At 40.9% G+C, this 12,818-nt stretch overlaps 1 protein-coding gene across 8 annotated transcripts in view; it reads left to right on the top strand.

Annotated features, from left to right (window-relative positions):
* PPP4R3B (protein phosphatase 4 regulatory subunit 3B) overlaps nucleotides 1-12,818 on the top strand; it is a 70,686-nt gene that overhangs the window by 55,435 nt on the left and 2,433 nt on the right. For all 8 annotated transcript variants that reach the window (XM_073023010.1, XM_038006960.2, XM_073023009.1 and 5 more), the window contains one exon: nucleotides 4,590-4,783. In XM_073023010.1, the coding sequence (XP_072879111.1) occupies nucleotides 4,590-4,783 (194 nt within the window). The remainder of the gene's footprint in view (nucleotides 1-4,589; nucleotides 4,784-12,818) is intronic.

The following is a 12,818-nucleotide window of genomic DNA, read 5'->3' as shown; positions in this document are numbered from 1 at the left end:
CCCTGTCTCTACAAAAAAACCACAAAAATTAGATGGGCACAGTGGCACTTACCTGGAGTCCCGGCTACTAGAAAGGCTGAGGCTGGAGGATCACTTGAGCCCAGGAGGTCGAAGCTACAGTGAGCCATGAGCTGCCACTGCACTCTAGCTTGGTAACAGAGAAAGACCCTATCTCAAAAACAAAACAAAAAATTTATGTCTTAGAAGATAAAAGCCTGTCTTGGATTTATTATGTAAGTTTGTGATTTTGAATGTGACATTTTCTGAAGGCAATTCTCAGAAAATTTATTTATTACATTTTCTTTGAAACTATTGTTCCTACTCATTTTCAACTCATTAATTTGATAAGTTTTTTTTGCCTCAGCATGGTGGAGCAAAAAGCCTATGAAAATGTCCTAAGGAATGGGTACCTTTGCTAGACAAATTCTTCTGCCTTTACTCATTATAGGTACTGCCCTGACTACAGTCAAAAGAAGCAATACAGCCATATTTGAAGTTCTGTATCCAGTGTTGAGTGAGATGCTGTTAAGAATCATATATAAAAATAATAACCAGATGTTAAAAGGGATTGGACACCTATGTCATAAAACAAACAGAAAAAGGAACCTGGAATATTTAGGACTTACAGACTTGATCATTGTCATTAGGCATTTGGAATATTGACTTGTGAGAGAAATTACTAGGTTTTTACAATGAGTAAAGAAGTGTAGAATCAGTGAGTGGAAGCTACAGGGAGACAATAAAAGGAAGAGTCAGACAGCTCATGAGATTTTAGATGGATATGCTAGATACCACAATGTAGAGTTCTAGCATAGGATGGCTAATTTTGTTATGATCCGTAAGGTTCTTCCTAATACTGAGATTTCTAAGATTCTAGCTGATAAAGACTTATCACTTGTATTAGTTCGTTTAATACTGTTATAAAGAACTACCTAAGACTGGGTAGTTTATGAAGAAAAGAGGTTTGATCGACTCACGGTTCCTTAGGCTTAACAGGAAACATGGCTGAAAGGCTTCAGGAAACTTACAGTCATGGTTGAAGGTGCAAGGAAAGCAAGCATATCTTAACCATGGTGGAGCAGGAGACAGAGAGTGTGAAGGAGGAGGTGCCACACACTTTTGTTTGTTTGTTTGTTTGTTTGTTTGCTTTTTGAGATGTAGTCTCACTCTTGTTGCCCAGCCTAAAGTGCAGTGCCGTGATCTCAGCTCACTGCAGCCTCCGCCTCCCGGGTTCAAGCGATTCTCCTGCCTCCCAAGTATTTGGGATTACAGGCATGCACCACCACACCCGGCTAATTTTTACATTTTCAATAGAGATGGGGTTTCACCATGTTGGCCAGGCTGGTCTCGAACTCCTGGCCTCAGATGATTCACCCGCCTTGGCCTCCCAAAGTGCTGGGATTACAAGCGTGAGCCACCAAGCCCGACCGAGGTGCCACACACTTTTAAACAACCAGATCTCATGAGAACTCACTATCACAAAAATAGCAAGGGGGTATTCTGCCTCCATGATTCAATCATCTCCTCCAACACAATTATAATTCACAGTGAGATTTGGGTGGGGACAAGAGCCAAACCTTATCATTCCACCTTGGCCCCTCCCTAATCTCATGTCCTTTTTACATTTCAAAACCAATCATGCCTTCCCAACAGTCCCCCAAAGTCATAACTCATTCCAGCATTAACTCAAAAGTCCAAGCACAAAGTCTCATATGAGACAAGGTAAATCCCTTCTGCCTATGAGCCTATAAAATAAAAAACAAGTTAGTTACCTCCAAGATACAATGAGGGTGCAGACATTGGGTAAATGCTCCCATTCCAAATGGGAGAAATTGGCCAAATCAAAGGGGCTACAGGCCCTGGGCAAGTCTGAAGCCCAGCAGGGCAGTCTTTGAATCTTAAAGCTCCAAAATCGTGTCCTTTGACTCCATGTCTAACACCAGGGCATGCTGATACAACAGGTAGGCTCCCAAGGCCCCAGCTGGCTCTGCCCCTATGGCTCTGCCGGGTACAGCCCCCATAGCTGCTTTCATGGGCTGGAGTTGAGTGCCTGTGGCTTTTCCAGGTACATGGTGCAAGCTGTTGGTGGATCTGCTGTTCTGGGGTCTGGAGGATGATGGCCCTCTTCTCATGGCTGCACTAGGCAGTATCCCAGTGGGGACTCTGTGTGGGGGCTGCAACCTCACATTTCCCTTCTGCACTGCCCTAGTAGAGGTTCTTCATAAGAGCTCTGCCCCTGCAGCAGATTTCTGCCTAGACATCCAGGCATTTCTATATGTCTTCTGAAATCTAGATGGCTTGAGAATCAGAGGTTACCAAACCTCAGTTCTTGCCTTCTGCACACCCACAGGCCCAGCATCACATGGAAGCCACCAAGACTTGGGGCTTGCACCCTCTAAAGCCATGGCCCAAGCTGTACCTTGGCTCCTTTTAGCCATGACTGGAGCTGCAGCACCTGGGATGCAGAGTATCCCAAGACTGCACAGAGCAATAGGTCCCTGGGCCCAGTTCACAAAACCATTTTTCCCTCCTAGGCCTCTGGGCCTGTGAATTAACATTTGGCTCCTTGTTACTTATTCAGATTTCTGCAGCCAGCTTGAATTTCTCCTCAGAAAATGGGTTTTTCTTTTCTACTGCATGGTCAGGCTGCAAGTTTTCCAAACTTTATGCTCTGCTCCTTTTTAAATATAAATTCTAATTTCAGACTCTTTCTTCATGCATATGAGTATACACTTTCAGAAACAGCCAGAAGGCTTTTTTTTTTTTTTTTGAGATGGAATCTCTGTTGCCCAGGCTGGAATGCAGTGGCATGATCTCAGCTCACTGCAACCTCTGCCTCCTAGGTTCAACCAATTCTCCTGCCTCAGCCTCCCAAGTAGCTGGGACTACAGGTGTGTGCCACCATGACCACCAGCTAATTTTTGTATTTTTAGTAGAGACAGGGTTTCACCATGTTGGCCAAGTTGGTCTTGAACTCCTGACCTCAAGTAATCCACCCACCTCAACCTCCCAGAGTGCTGGGATTACAGGCGTGAGCCACTGTGCCATGCCCAGCCCAGGCCACCGCTTGAATGCTTTGCTGCTTAGAGATTTTTCCACCAGATACCCTAAATCATCTCTCTCAAGTTCAAGTTCCACAGATCTCTAGGGCAGGGGCAAAATGCTGCCAGTCTCTTTGCTAAAGCATAGCAAGTATGACCTTTACTCCAGTTCCAAATAAGTTCCTTACCTCCATCTGAGACCTCCTCAGCCTGGACTTCATTGTCCATATCACTGTCAGCATTTTGGTCAAAACCAGTCAACAAGTCTTTTGGAAGTTCCAGACTTTCCCATATCTTCTTGTCTTTTTCTAAGACCTCCAAATTGTTCCAACCTCTGCCTATTACCCGGTTCCAAAGTAGCTTCCACATTTTCAGGTATCTTTTTTTTGAGATGGAGTGTCACTCTGTCGCCCAGGCTGGTGTTCAGTGGCACAATCTCGGCTCGCTGCAACCTCTGCCTCCAGGGTTCAAGCGATTCTCCTGCCTCAGCCACCAGAGCAGCTGGGATTATAGGTGTTTGCCACCACCCCCAGCTAATTTTTGTATTTTTAATAGAGAAGAGGTTTCATCATGTTGGCCAGGCTGGTCTTGAACTCCTGACTTCAAGTTATCCACCCTCCTCAGCCTCCCAAAGTACTGGGATTACAGGCGTGAGCCACCGCGCCTTGCCATTTTCAGGTATCTTTATAGCAGTACCCCACTCCTGGTACAAATTTTCTGTGCCAGTTCGTTTTCACGCTGCTCTAAAGAACTACCTGAGACTGTGTAATTTATGAAGAAAAGAGGTATAATTGACTTACAATTCCACATAGCTGGGGAGGCCTCAGGAAACTTGTGGTGGAAGGTGAATGGGAAACAAGGCATGTCTTACGTGGCAGCAGGAGAGAGCGAGCAAGGGGGACATGCCACCATTTAGAACAACCAGATCTCGTGAGAACTCACTGTCACAAGAACAGCAAGGGGGAAGTCCACCCCCATGATCCAGTCACCTCTCAGCAGGTCCCTCCCCTGACACATGGGGATTACAATTTGATTTGAGATTTGAGGGGGGGACACAGAGCCAAACCGTATCATCACTGTACACATCATGCTCTACTTTTTAAAAAGTTCTTAGGAAACAAAGGCAATTTCTTTTTCTTTTCCTTTTTCTTTTTCTTTTTTTTTTTTTTTTTTTGAGACAGAGTTTCGCTCTTGTTGCCCAGGCTGGAGTGCAATGGCATGATCTCGGCTCACCACAACCTCTGCCTCCCGGGTTCGATTCTCCTGCGTCAGCCTCCCAAGTAGCTGGGATTATAGACATACGCCACCACACCCAGATAATTTTGTATTTTTAGTAAAGACGGGGTTTTTCCATGTTGGTCAGGCTGGTCTCGAACTCCGGCCTCGGGTGATCTGCCCGCCTCAGCCTCCCAAAGTGTTGGGATTACAGGCATGAGCCACCATGCCCAGGCAGCAATGTTTTATAAGTTTTTAAATTATTGCTCTTTTTAGATGTTTTGACTTAGCAGTATTTATTGATATACGTTCAAAATTTTACTTTTGCTTTAGCAAAAGAAAGTGAAGACAAGGAAAACCTTCCCAAAAGGACATCTCCTGGTGGCTTCAAATTTACTTTCTCCCACTCTGCCAGTGCTGCTAATGGAACAAACAGTAAATCTGTAGTGGCTCAGACACCGCCAGCAACTTCTAATGGATCCTCTTCCAAAACCACAAACTTGGCTACGTCAGTAACAGCCACCAAGGTAGGTGAAACAGCATTACACACAAACTTTGCTTTTCCCATCTGTGAGATTTTTTCATGTTTACTGAAAAAAATTTGGATAATCAAAACAATTTCAATAGAATTTTTGTTATCAAAACATTGTTGATTATAGAATTTTATTTTATTTATTTTATTTTATTTTTTGAGACAGAGTCTCACTCTGTCGCCAGCCTGGTGTGCAGTGGAGTGATCTCAGCTCACTGCAACCTCCGCCTCCCGAGTTCAAGCAATTCTCCTGCCTCAGCCTCCCAAGTAGCTGGGACTATAGGCGCGTGCCACCACACCCAGCTAATTTTTGTATTTTTAGTAGAGACGGGGTTTCACCACATTCTCCAGAATGGTCTCGATCTCTTGACTTCATGATCCACCCACCTCAGCCTCCCAAGGAGAATTTCATTTTATTTAGGCTTATGATAATAAATGTAAGCATCCTTCCTCCTTGTCCCCATTCTATTTTGGAGCACTTAAGTTGATTCTAATATTTCACTGACTACTTAGTGTTACTGCATTTTAAATTATTTTCTTGGATAGTTGAGTAGTAGAATATCTTCATACATACGGTCACATTCATCTTCAGAAGGTCTGTGCCAGTTGATGTTACTATAAACTGTATATGAGTGTGCCTGGCCAATTGCAGCTTTGCCAGTGCTGTAATTATTTTTAGTATTTGCCAGGTAGGTAGGGGAGACAGTATATAATATCTCATTTCCAATTGTGTATACTTTATTAGTAGTAAGGCTAAACATTAGCCTTTTGAATCTGCTCCTCTCTGCAAATTGGATTATATTATTGTTGATGAATCTTCAGTTAAGGATATTAGACTTTCTGTTGTTCTTATAACAAATGTGTTTTCCTTGGTTACCTTTTTTTATAAACAAGTTTAAATTTTATATGAAACATTTTTCTTGTCCATATGTTATATGAAATCATCCTTTTTCCCCAAAAAGGAGTGGCTTAAAATAAAAAGGCATAAATATGGGACAACTATTGTATAAAGATAGACAAGCAGAAACACCATGGTAGTGCACACCTAGCTGAAGGAATGCATCTTGTTTGGAACACAAAATACAAGTCTAAGTTTATTTTACAAAAATGAAGAATTTTCATTCAGTAGTATAGTGAGATAGGCTCTTGACAATAGCATTTTCATGGTATTCTGTATTTGAAATATATTTTATGTTTTTTAACTGGAAAATTTTAAAATTAATTTTCAACTTTATGGTAGGACAATTTAGAGTGATATTGTGACACTACATTAAGAATGTTTGGGCTGGGCACAGTGGCTTACACCTGTAATCCTAGGACTGTGGGAGGCCAAGGCAGGAGGATCGCTTGAGCCCAGGAGTCCAAGACCAGTCTGGGCAACAAGGTGAGATGCCATCTCTACAAAAAGTATTAAAATATTAGCTGGGTGTGGTGGCACACACCTGTGGTTCCAGCTACTCAAGAGTCTTAGGCAGGAGAGTCGGTTGAGCCTGAGAGGTGGAGACTTCAGTGAGCCATGATCTTGCCACTGCACTTCAGCCTGAGCAAGAGAGTGAGACCCTGTCTCAAAAAAGAGTATTTGCCATAGAGTTGTGTTGTTTGGATTCAAATGTTGACTCTGCCTCTTTCTAGCTGTATCACCTTGAATAAGTTATTTAATCTCTCTGGGCCTTAAGCTGCCTGCCTTCCTGCTTCCCAGTTGTTGTTGCGACAGTCTCACTCTGTCACCCAGCCTGGAGTGCAGTGGTGCGATCACAGCTCACTGCCTCCCCTACCTCCTGGGCTCAACTGATCCTCCCATCTCAGCCTCCCGAGTAGCTGGGGATGCAGGTGCATGCCACTATGCCTGGCTAATTTTTGTATTTTTGGTAGAGATGGGTTTCGCCATGTTGCCCAGGCTGGTCTCAGACTGCTGGGCTCAAGCAGTCCTGCTCAGCCCCCCAAAGTGTTAGGATTAACAGGCGTTAGCCAGCATGCCTGGCTGACTTTCTTGTTTTAAAAAGGGATAAAATAGTACCTACTTTATAAGCTTGTTGGGATGATTAAATTATTTAACAAATGTAAAATGCTGAGAACACTGCTTGACACCTTCTCTATATATGTTAGCTTTTCTTTTTTTTTTTTTTTTTTTCAAATCGAAGTAATACATGCACTTACTTTCAAAAGTCAAATATTACCAAAAGGCAAATTTATATTAGAAAAAAATCAGTCCCTCTGTTCCCCTCCACAAAGATACCTTTGAACTCTTTTAGCTGTGTCTTTTATTTCTAATAATATGTCAATACTGCATACCTTTTCTATCCTACTTTTATATCCTGTTCATTTTGTTTTCCTATTATATTTTCTGTGATATTTCCCTGAGTTTTTATTATCCTTCCAGATAATTTACTTATGAATGAGCAAAATTAAATGCAAGCACCAACACCTTTTTCACTCTTCTTGACACTTAACAGCAGATTACAGAATACATCTGTTATACATCCTTTTTAGAGACGGGGATAAAAACAATGTTCTTGGAAAACAGTTGTTCAATCACTGTAGATACAGAATTTTGAAATTAAGCAAGATAGGAGTTGACAGTAGTTAAGCACTACTTTAATTTGCTCTCAGCCTTCTTAACAAAGCATGCCCACATTCCTAAGGAGTGGCAGATTCTTTATCACCAGTTGCCCTTTGGTTTAGCCAGTTTCACCAACAGTGTTAATTGCTATAGTTGAAGGCTGGCTAGACATTAGCTAGTAATGAATTTAAACAGAACATTTGTTTTTATGATATAAATGCCATAAAGACACAAAATACTTCTTTAGTTGTATAACTGTAAAACTTACATGTTTTCTATGAGGAAAAATATATAAAATCAGAATGAGAAGCCATTTGTGGATACTAAAATAAACACTTGTCACAGATTCACAGTAGAGAAACCTGTTATCTTACTTTTTTATGTAGCAAATTTATCTTGGTGAATTCTGCATATCAGGACATTAGAGATTTCCTGCACAGAACTCAAAAGTGTAGATATACCTTAATTTATAATTAGCCCCTATCGATGGGCATTCAAGTTGTTTCCAGCTTTTTGTAGTTACAATCATTGCTGCAGTGTGTGACCACTTACATACATCGTTTCATATACATGTGTATTTCTGTATAGAATGTGCATTTATTATAATGTTGTAGGATTACAGGTGTGCGACACCATGCATGGCTAATTTTTGTATTTTCAGTAGAGATGGGGTTTCGCCATGTTGGCCAGGCTCATCAGGAATTCCTGGCCTCAAGTGATTCACCGACCTCGGCCTCCCAAAGTGCTTTTTCATAGGTTATTGTTGTCATTTACTTTGATCCTTTCATTCACATTGGAAACTACTCAAGTGGTAATCTTAGGATTTCCTTTCATTAAAAAAAAAAAAAAAAAAAGGCAGATTTTAATAAGAGTGCTAAGACAATTTGATGGGGGAAAGAGTACTCTGTTCTTTCTTTCTTTTTTTTTTTTTTGAGACAGAGTCTCGCTCTGTCGCCCAGGCTGGAGTGCAGTGGCGAAATCTTGGCTCACTGCAAGCTCTGCCTCCCGGTTCACGCCATTCTCCTGCCTCAGCCTCCCGAGTAGCTGGGACTACAGGCGCCCGCCACACCTGGCTAATTTTTTGTATTTTTAGTAGAGACGGGGTTTCACTGTGTTACCCAGGATGGTCTTGATCTCCTAACCTCGTGATCTGTCCGCCTCGGCCTCCCAGAGTGCTGGGATTACAAGTGTGAGCCACTGCACCTGGCCAGAATACCCTTTTCAATAAATGTTACAACTGTATATCCACATGCAGAAGAATGAAGTTAGAGGCCTATCTCACATCATATACAAAACTCTCACAATGGATGAAAAGATCCAAATGTAAAAGTTATAAGTCTAAAGCTCTTTTTTAAAAAAAGGCATAAATATCTATGACCTTGGATTTAGGCAATGATTTCTTAGAATATGACACAAATACCACAAGTGACAAAAGAAAAATAATAAATTGGACTCCATCAAAATTTAAAAATTTTGTACTCCAAAGGATACTACCATAAATTGAAAAGACAACCCACAAAATGGGAAGAAATATTTGTAAATGATGTATCTGATAAGTAACTGGTATCCAGAATATATAAAGAACTCATACCTCAGCATGACAACCCAGTTTTAAAATGGGCAAAGGATTTTAATAGACATTTCTAAAAAGAAGATACACAAGTGGCCCATGTAAGCATGTGGAAAGATGTTTAACATCATTAGTAAGGGAAATGCAAATCAAAATCACAATATGATAGCATTTCACATCTTCTACGATAGCTATAATAAAAAAGATGCACAAAAACAAGTGTTAGCAAGAATGTAAATTGTGACATCCGTTGCTAGTGAGAATATAAAATAGCACAACAGGCCAGGTGCAGAGTCTCATGCCTGTAATCCCAGCACTTTCGGAGATCCGAGGCAGGAGGATCGCGTGAGCCCAGGAGCTCGAGACCAGCCTGGGCAACATGGCAAAACCCCGTCTCTACAAAAATTAGCTGGACATGGTGGCACATGATTGTGGTCCCTCAGGAGGCTGAGGTGGGAGGATCACTTGAGCGCAGCACGCAGAGGTTGCAATGAGCCGAGATCACGTCACTGTACTCCAGCCTGGGCAACAGAGTGAGACCACATCTCAAAAAATAAATAAATTAAATAAATAAATAAATAAATAAATAAATAAATAAATAAATAAATAAAAATAAAATGGTATAGCAGCTTTGGAGTATAGTCAGGAGGTTCCCTAAAAAGTCAGTGTACCGTATGACCCAGAGTTACCATAAGACCCAACTACCTCATTTCCTAGGTATATATTTAAGAAAACTAAAAACATGTCCACTGTAAAACTTGTATATGAATGTTAATAGCAGCATTGTTCATAATAGCCAAAAAGTGGGAATAACCCAAATGTCTCTCAGTTTATGATGAATGGATACACAAAATGTGGCATATTCATACAGTGGATATTATTTGGCCATAAAAAGGAATAAAGTCCTGATATGCTAAGCATAGATTAACTTTGAAAACATTGTGGTAATTGAAGTAAACCAGTCACAAAAAAACCACATATTGTATGATTCCATTTATATGAACTGTCCAGAATAAGCAAATCCACGGAAACAAAGTAGGTTAGTGGTTGCAAAGAGCTGGGTGGTGGGGGGTGTGGTGGGGGAATGAGGACTGTTTATGGGGACTCTCTTGGTGGGTGAAATGATGGAAATGTTCTGGAATTAGTGGTGATTACATAACTTGTGAATATACTAAAGCCACTAAATTATATGTTCTAAAAGGGTGAGTTTATGGTGTGTGAAAATTACACACTTTAAAAAGTTGACTTTATGGTATGGACTTAGTAGTGCCCTGCTTTTTTGGGGAGGTGTTAGTTGTTTTTAGTTCCCCCCATACCCCTTCTGTGGAGCCATCTAACTTTTACAGACAAAGCTAGTCTCTTACACCTTGTAAGTATAAGCGTGGTTGTTAGTGTTCTGAGAGCCTACATAGCAAAGCTTATTGTAGGGTAGCATGTCTGCTCAGTATACAAAATTTAAATGTATTCTTTCATTTTCAGCCTGGCCTTACCCATGCCCTTTTCTTTGCCTAAAATCATGAAATATACGGTCCTTCGCTCTGTAAAGTTCATTACATTCTCTATAGAGTTTATTCTTTATAGAATCATTTTATCTGTAGAATTCCCTATAGTTGGTGACGGTGGAGGAACAGAAATCTCCTGGCTGTCAGAGGTGTAGAATCAATGACCCAGTTGTCTGTTTTACTATAATTTAACTGTCTTCCCTGCTTTCCCCAGTATTTTGGTGCCTTTACTGCCTAGCTTCTTTCTGGGGTTCTCTTAAGACACGCCAGTTTCTTGTTTCTGTATCCGTCTGCAAATACTTAGTTCTTGGCTTCTTCCTGTTGTTATGAGTTGCCTTGCCTCTGATTTCTCTTTTCCAGAAATGCTTTGGCAACTCTAAACTGCTGTTTTCTCTTCTCCTGTTTTCTTTGCTGGTATTTACTTTTTAAATTCCTTACGTAAATACCCTGCAAAAACAACCCAAATGTCCCACTACAAACTCAGGAATTAAAGTATATGATGAAGCCGGGCATGGTGGCTCATTCCTGTAATCCCAACACTTTGGGAGGCTGAGGCAGGCAGATCACTTGAGGCCAGGAGTTCAAGGCCAGTCTGGTAAAAGACACGGTGAAACCCCCTGTCTACTAAAAATACAAAAGTTAGCTAGGCATGTTGGTGCGTGCATGTAGTCCAAGCTACTTGGGTGACTGAGGCACAAGAATCACTTGCACCCTGGAGAACTGAGATCGCACAACTGCACTCTAGCCTGGGCGACAGAGCAAGACTATAAATATATATATATACACACACACAAACACACACACACACATATATATATATATATTCATACCATGGAATGCAAGGGTTTAAAACAATGAAATGGAACTTTATGTCCTGACATCAAAAGCTTTTTTTATATGAACATGGTTGTAAAAGAGTAAGTATAATTTCAATCTGGTATTTTAAAACAGTACATTTCTAGATACATATTAAAAGTATGGAATCAGCTTCACAAAGTCCATCTCTAGATTCAGGCCTTTTTACTTCCAACATTTCACATTTTGCATTTTTATTATTTTTATTGTAAACATGTTTTAAATGTATGTTAGTTTGCAGAGATAATATAAGTAAAACTCAAATTGTATAACTGAGTTTTTCAGACAATTTATTAATCTTGGGCAAAAACAAGTATTAACCATTTGGAATACATATGTTTATATATTATGATATGTAATCCTAAGCATAATTAAAACTTTGCAACTTTGCTGTCATCGTTTTGATTATCAGATTGGTGACTTTTTATACGAGAATTATTTCTTGTTTTTCCTCTCTTCCAATTTGTTTGGCTTAGAAACAAAATGATAGTAGTAATAGCAGCTAATAGCACTTATTGAACACTAACTACATACCAAGCACTGTGCTAAAGTGCTTTAGATGTTTTGTTGTCAACTTATTGATTTGTTGTTGTTGTTTTTTTGAGACAGAGTCTTGCTCTTATTGCCCAGGCTGGAGTACAGTGGCGCCATCTTGGCTCACTGAAACCTCCACCTCCCGGGTTCAAGCGAGTCTCCTGCCTCAGCCTCTGAAGCAGCTGGGATTACAGGCATGCGCCACCACGCCTGGCTAAGTTTTGTATTTTTAGTAGAGACGGGGTTTCACCATGTTGGTCAGGCTGGACTAGAACTCGTGACGTTAGTTGATCCACTCACCCTGGCCTCCCAAAATGCTAGGATTACAGGCGTGAGCCACTGCGCCTGGCCATCAATTTAATTTTCAAAATAGTCCACTGAGGCCTAAATACTACTATACCAATTTTACAGACAAACTGAGGCAGAGATATTAAACCACTTGCCCAAGGGTTTGCGATTTTATTTTTTTATTTTTTTGAGATGGAGTCTTGCTCTGTTGCCCAGGCTGGAATGCAGTGGTGCGATCTCCACCTCCTGGGTTCAAGAGATTCTCATCCCTCAGACTGCCGAGTCGCTAGGACTACAGGTGCCTGGCACCACGCTGGGCTAATGTTTTATTTTTAGTAGAGATAGGGTTTCACCATGTTGGCCAGGCTGATTTTGAACTCATCATCTCTCAGGTGACCTGTCTGCCTCACCCTCCCAAAGTGCTGGAATTACAGGCATAAGCCACGGTGCCCACCCCCAAAGTTTTTTTTGTTTGTTTGTTTTTTTACATAAAACGTGCTGTCATTAGAATTTGACATCAGCCTACAGTTAGCCTGTTTTTAACAATTTAGCCATGTTGCTTCTTGCATATCCAGACTTAAGATGTGTGTGTGATTAAGTTGAGAAACAGATTCTCCGACAGGTATGTAAGTCTTTCTGATAACTGTTTCTAGCTGCCCAGGGGCCTTTTTTTGGTTGGTTAATGTTATAGTGATTTGGTTACATTCTGGTAAAACCAGGT

Source organism: Chlorocebus sabaeus, chromosome 14, assembly GCF_047675955.1.
Source record: "Chlorocebus sabaeus isolate Y175 chromosome 14, mChlSab1.0.hap1, whole genome shotgun sequence".
NCBI lineage: Eukaryota > Metazoa > Chordata > Mammalia > Primates > Cercopithecidae > Chlorocebus > Chlorocebus sabaeus.
Note: the sequence above shows the minus strand (reverse complement) of the source record. Positions and strands in the feature narration are given on the sequence as shown.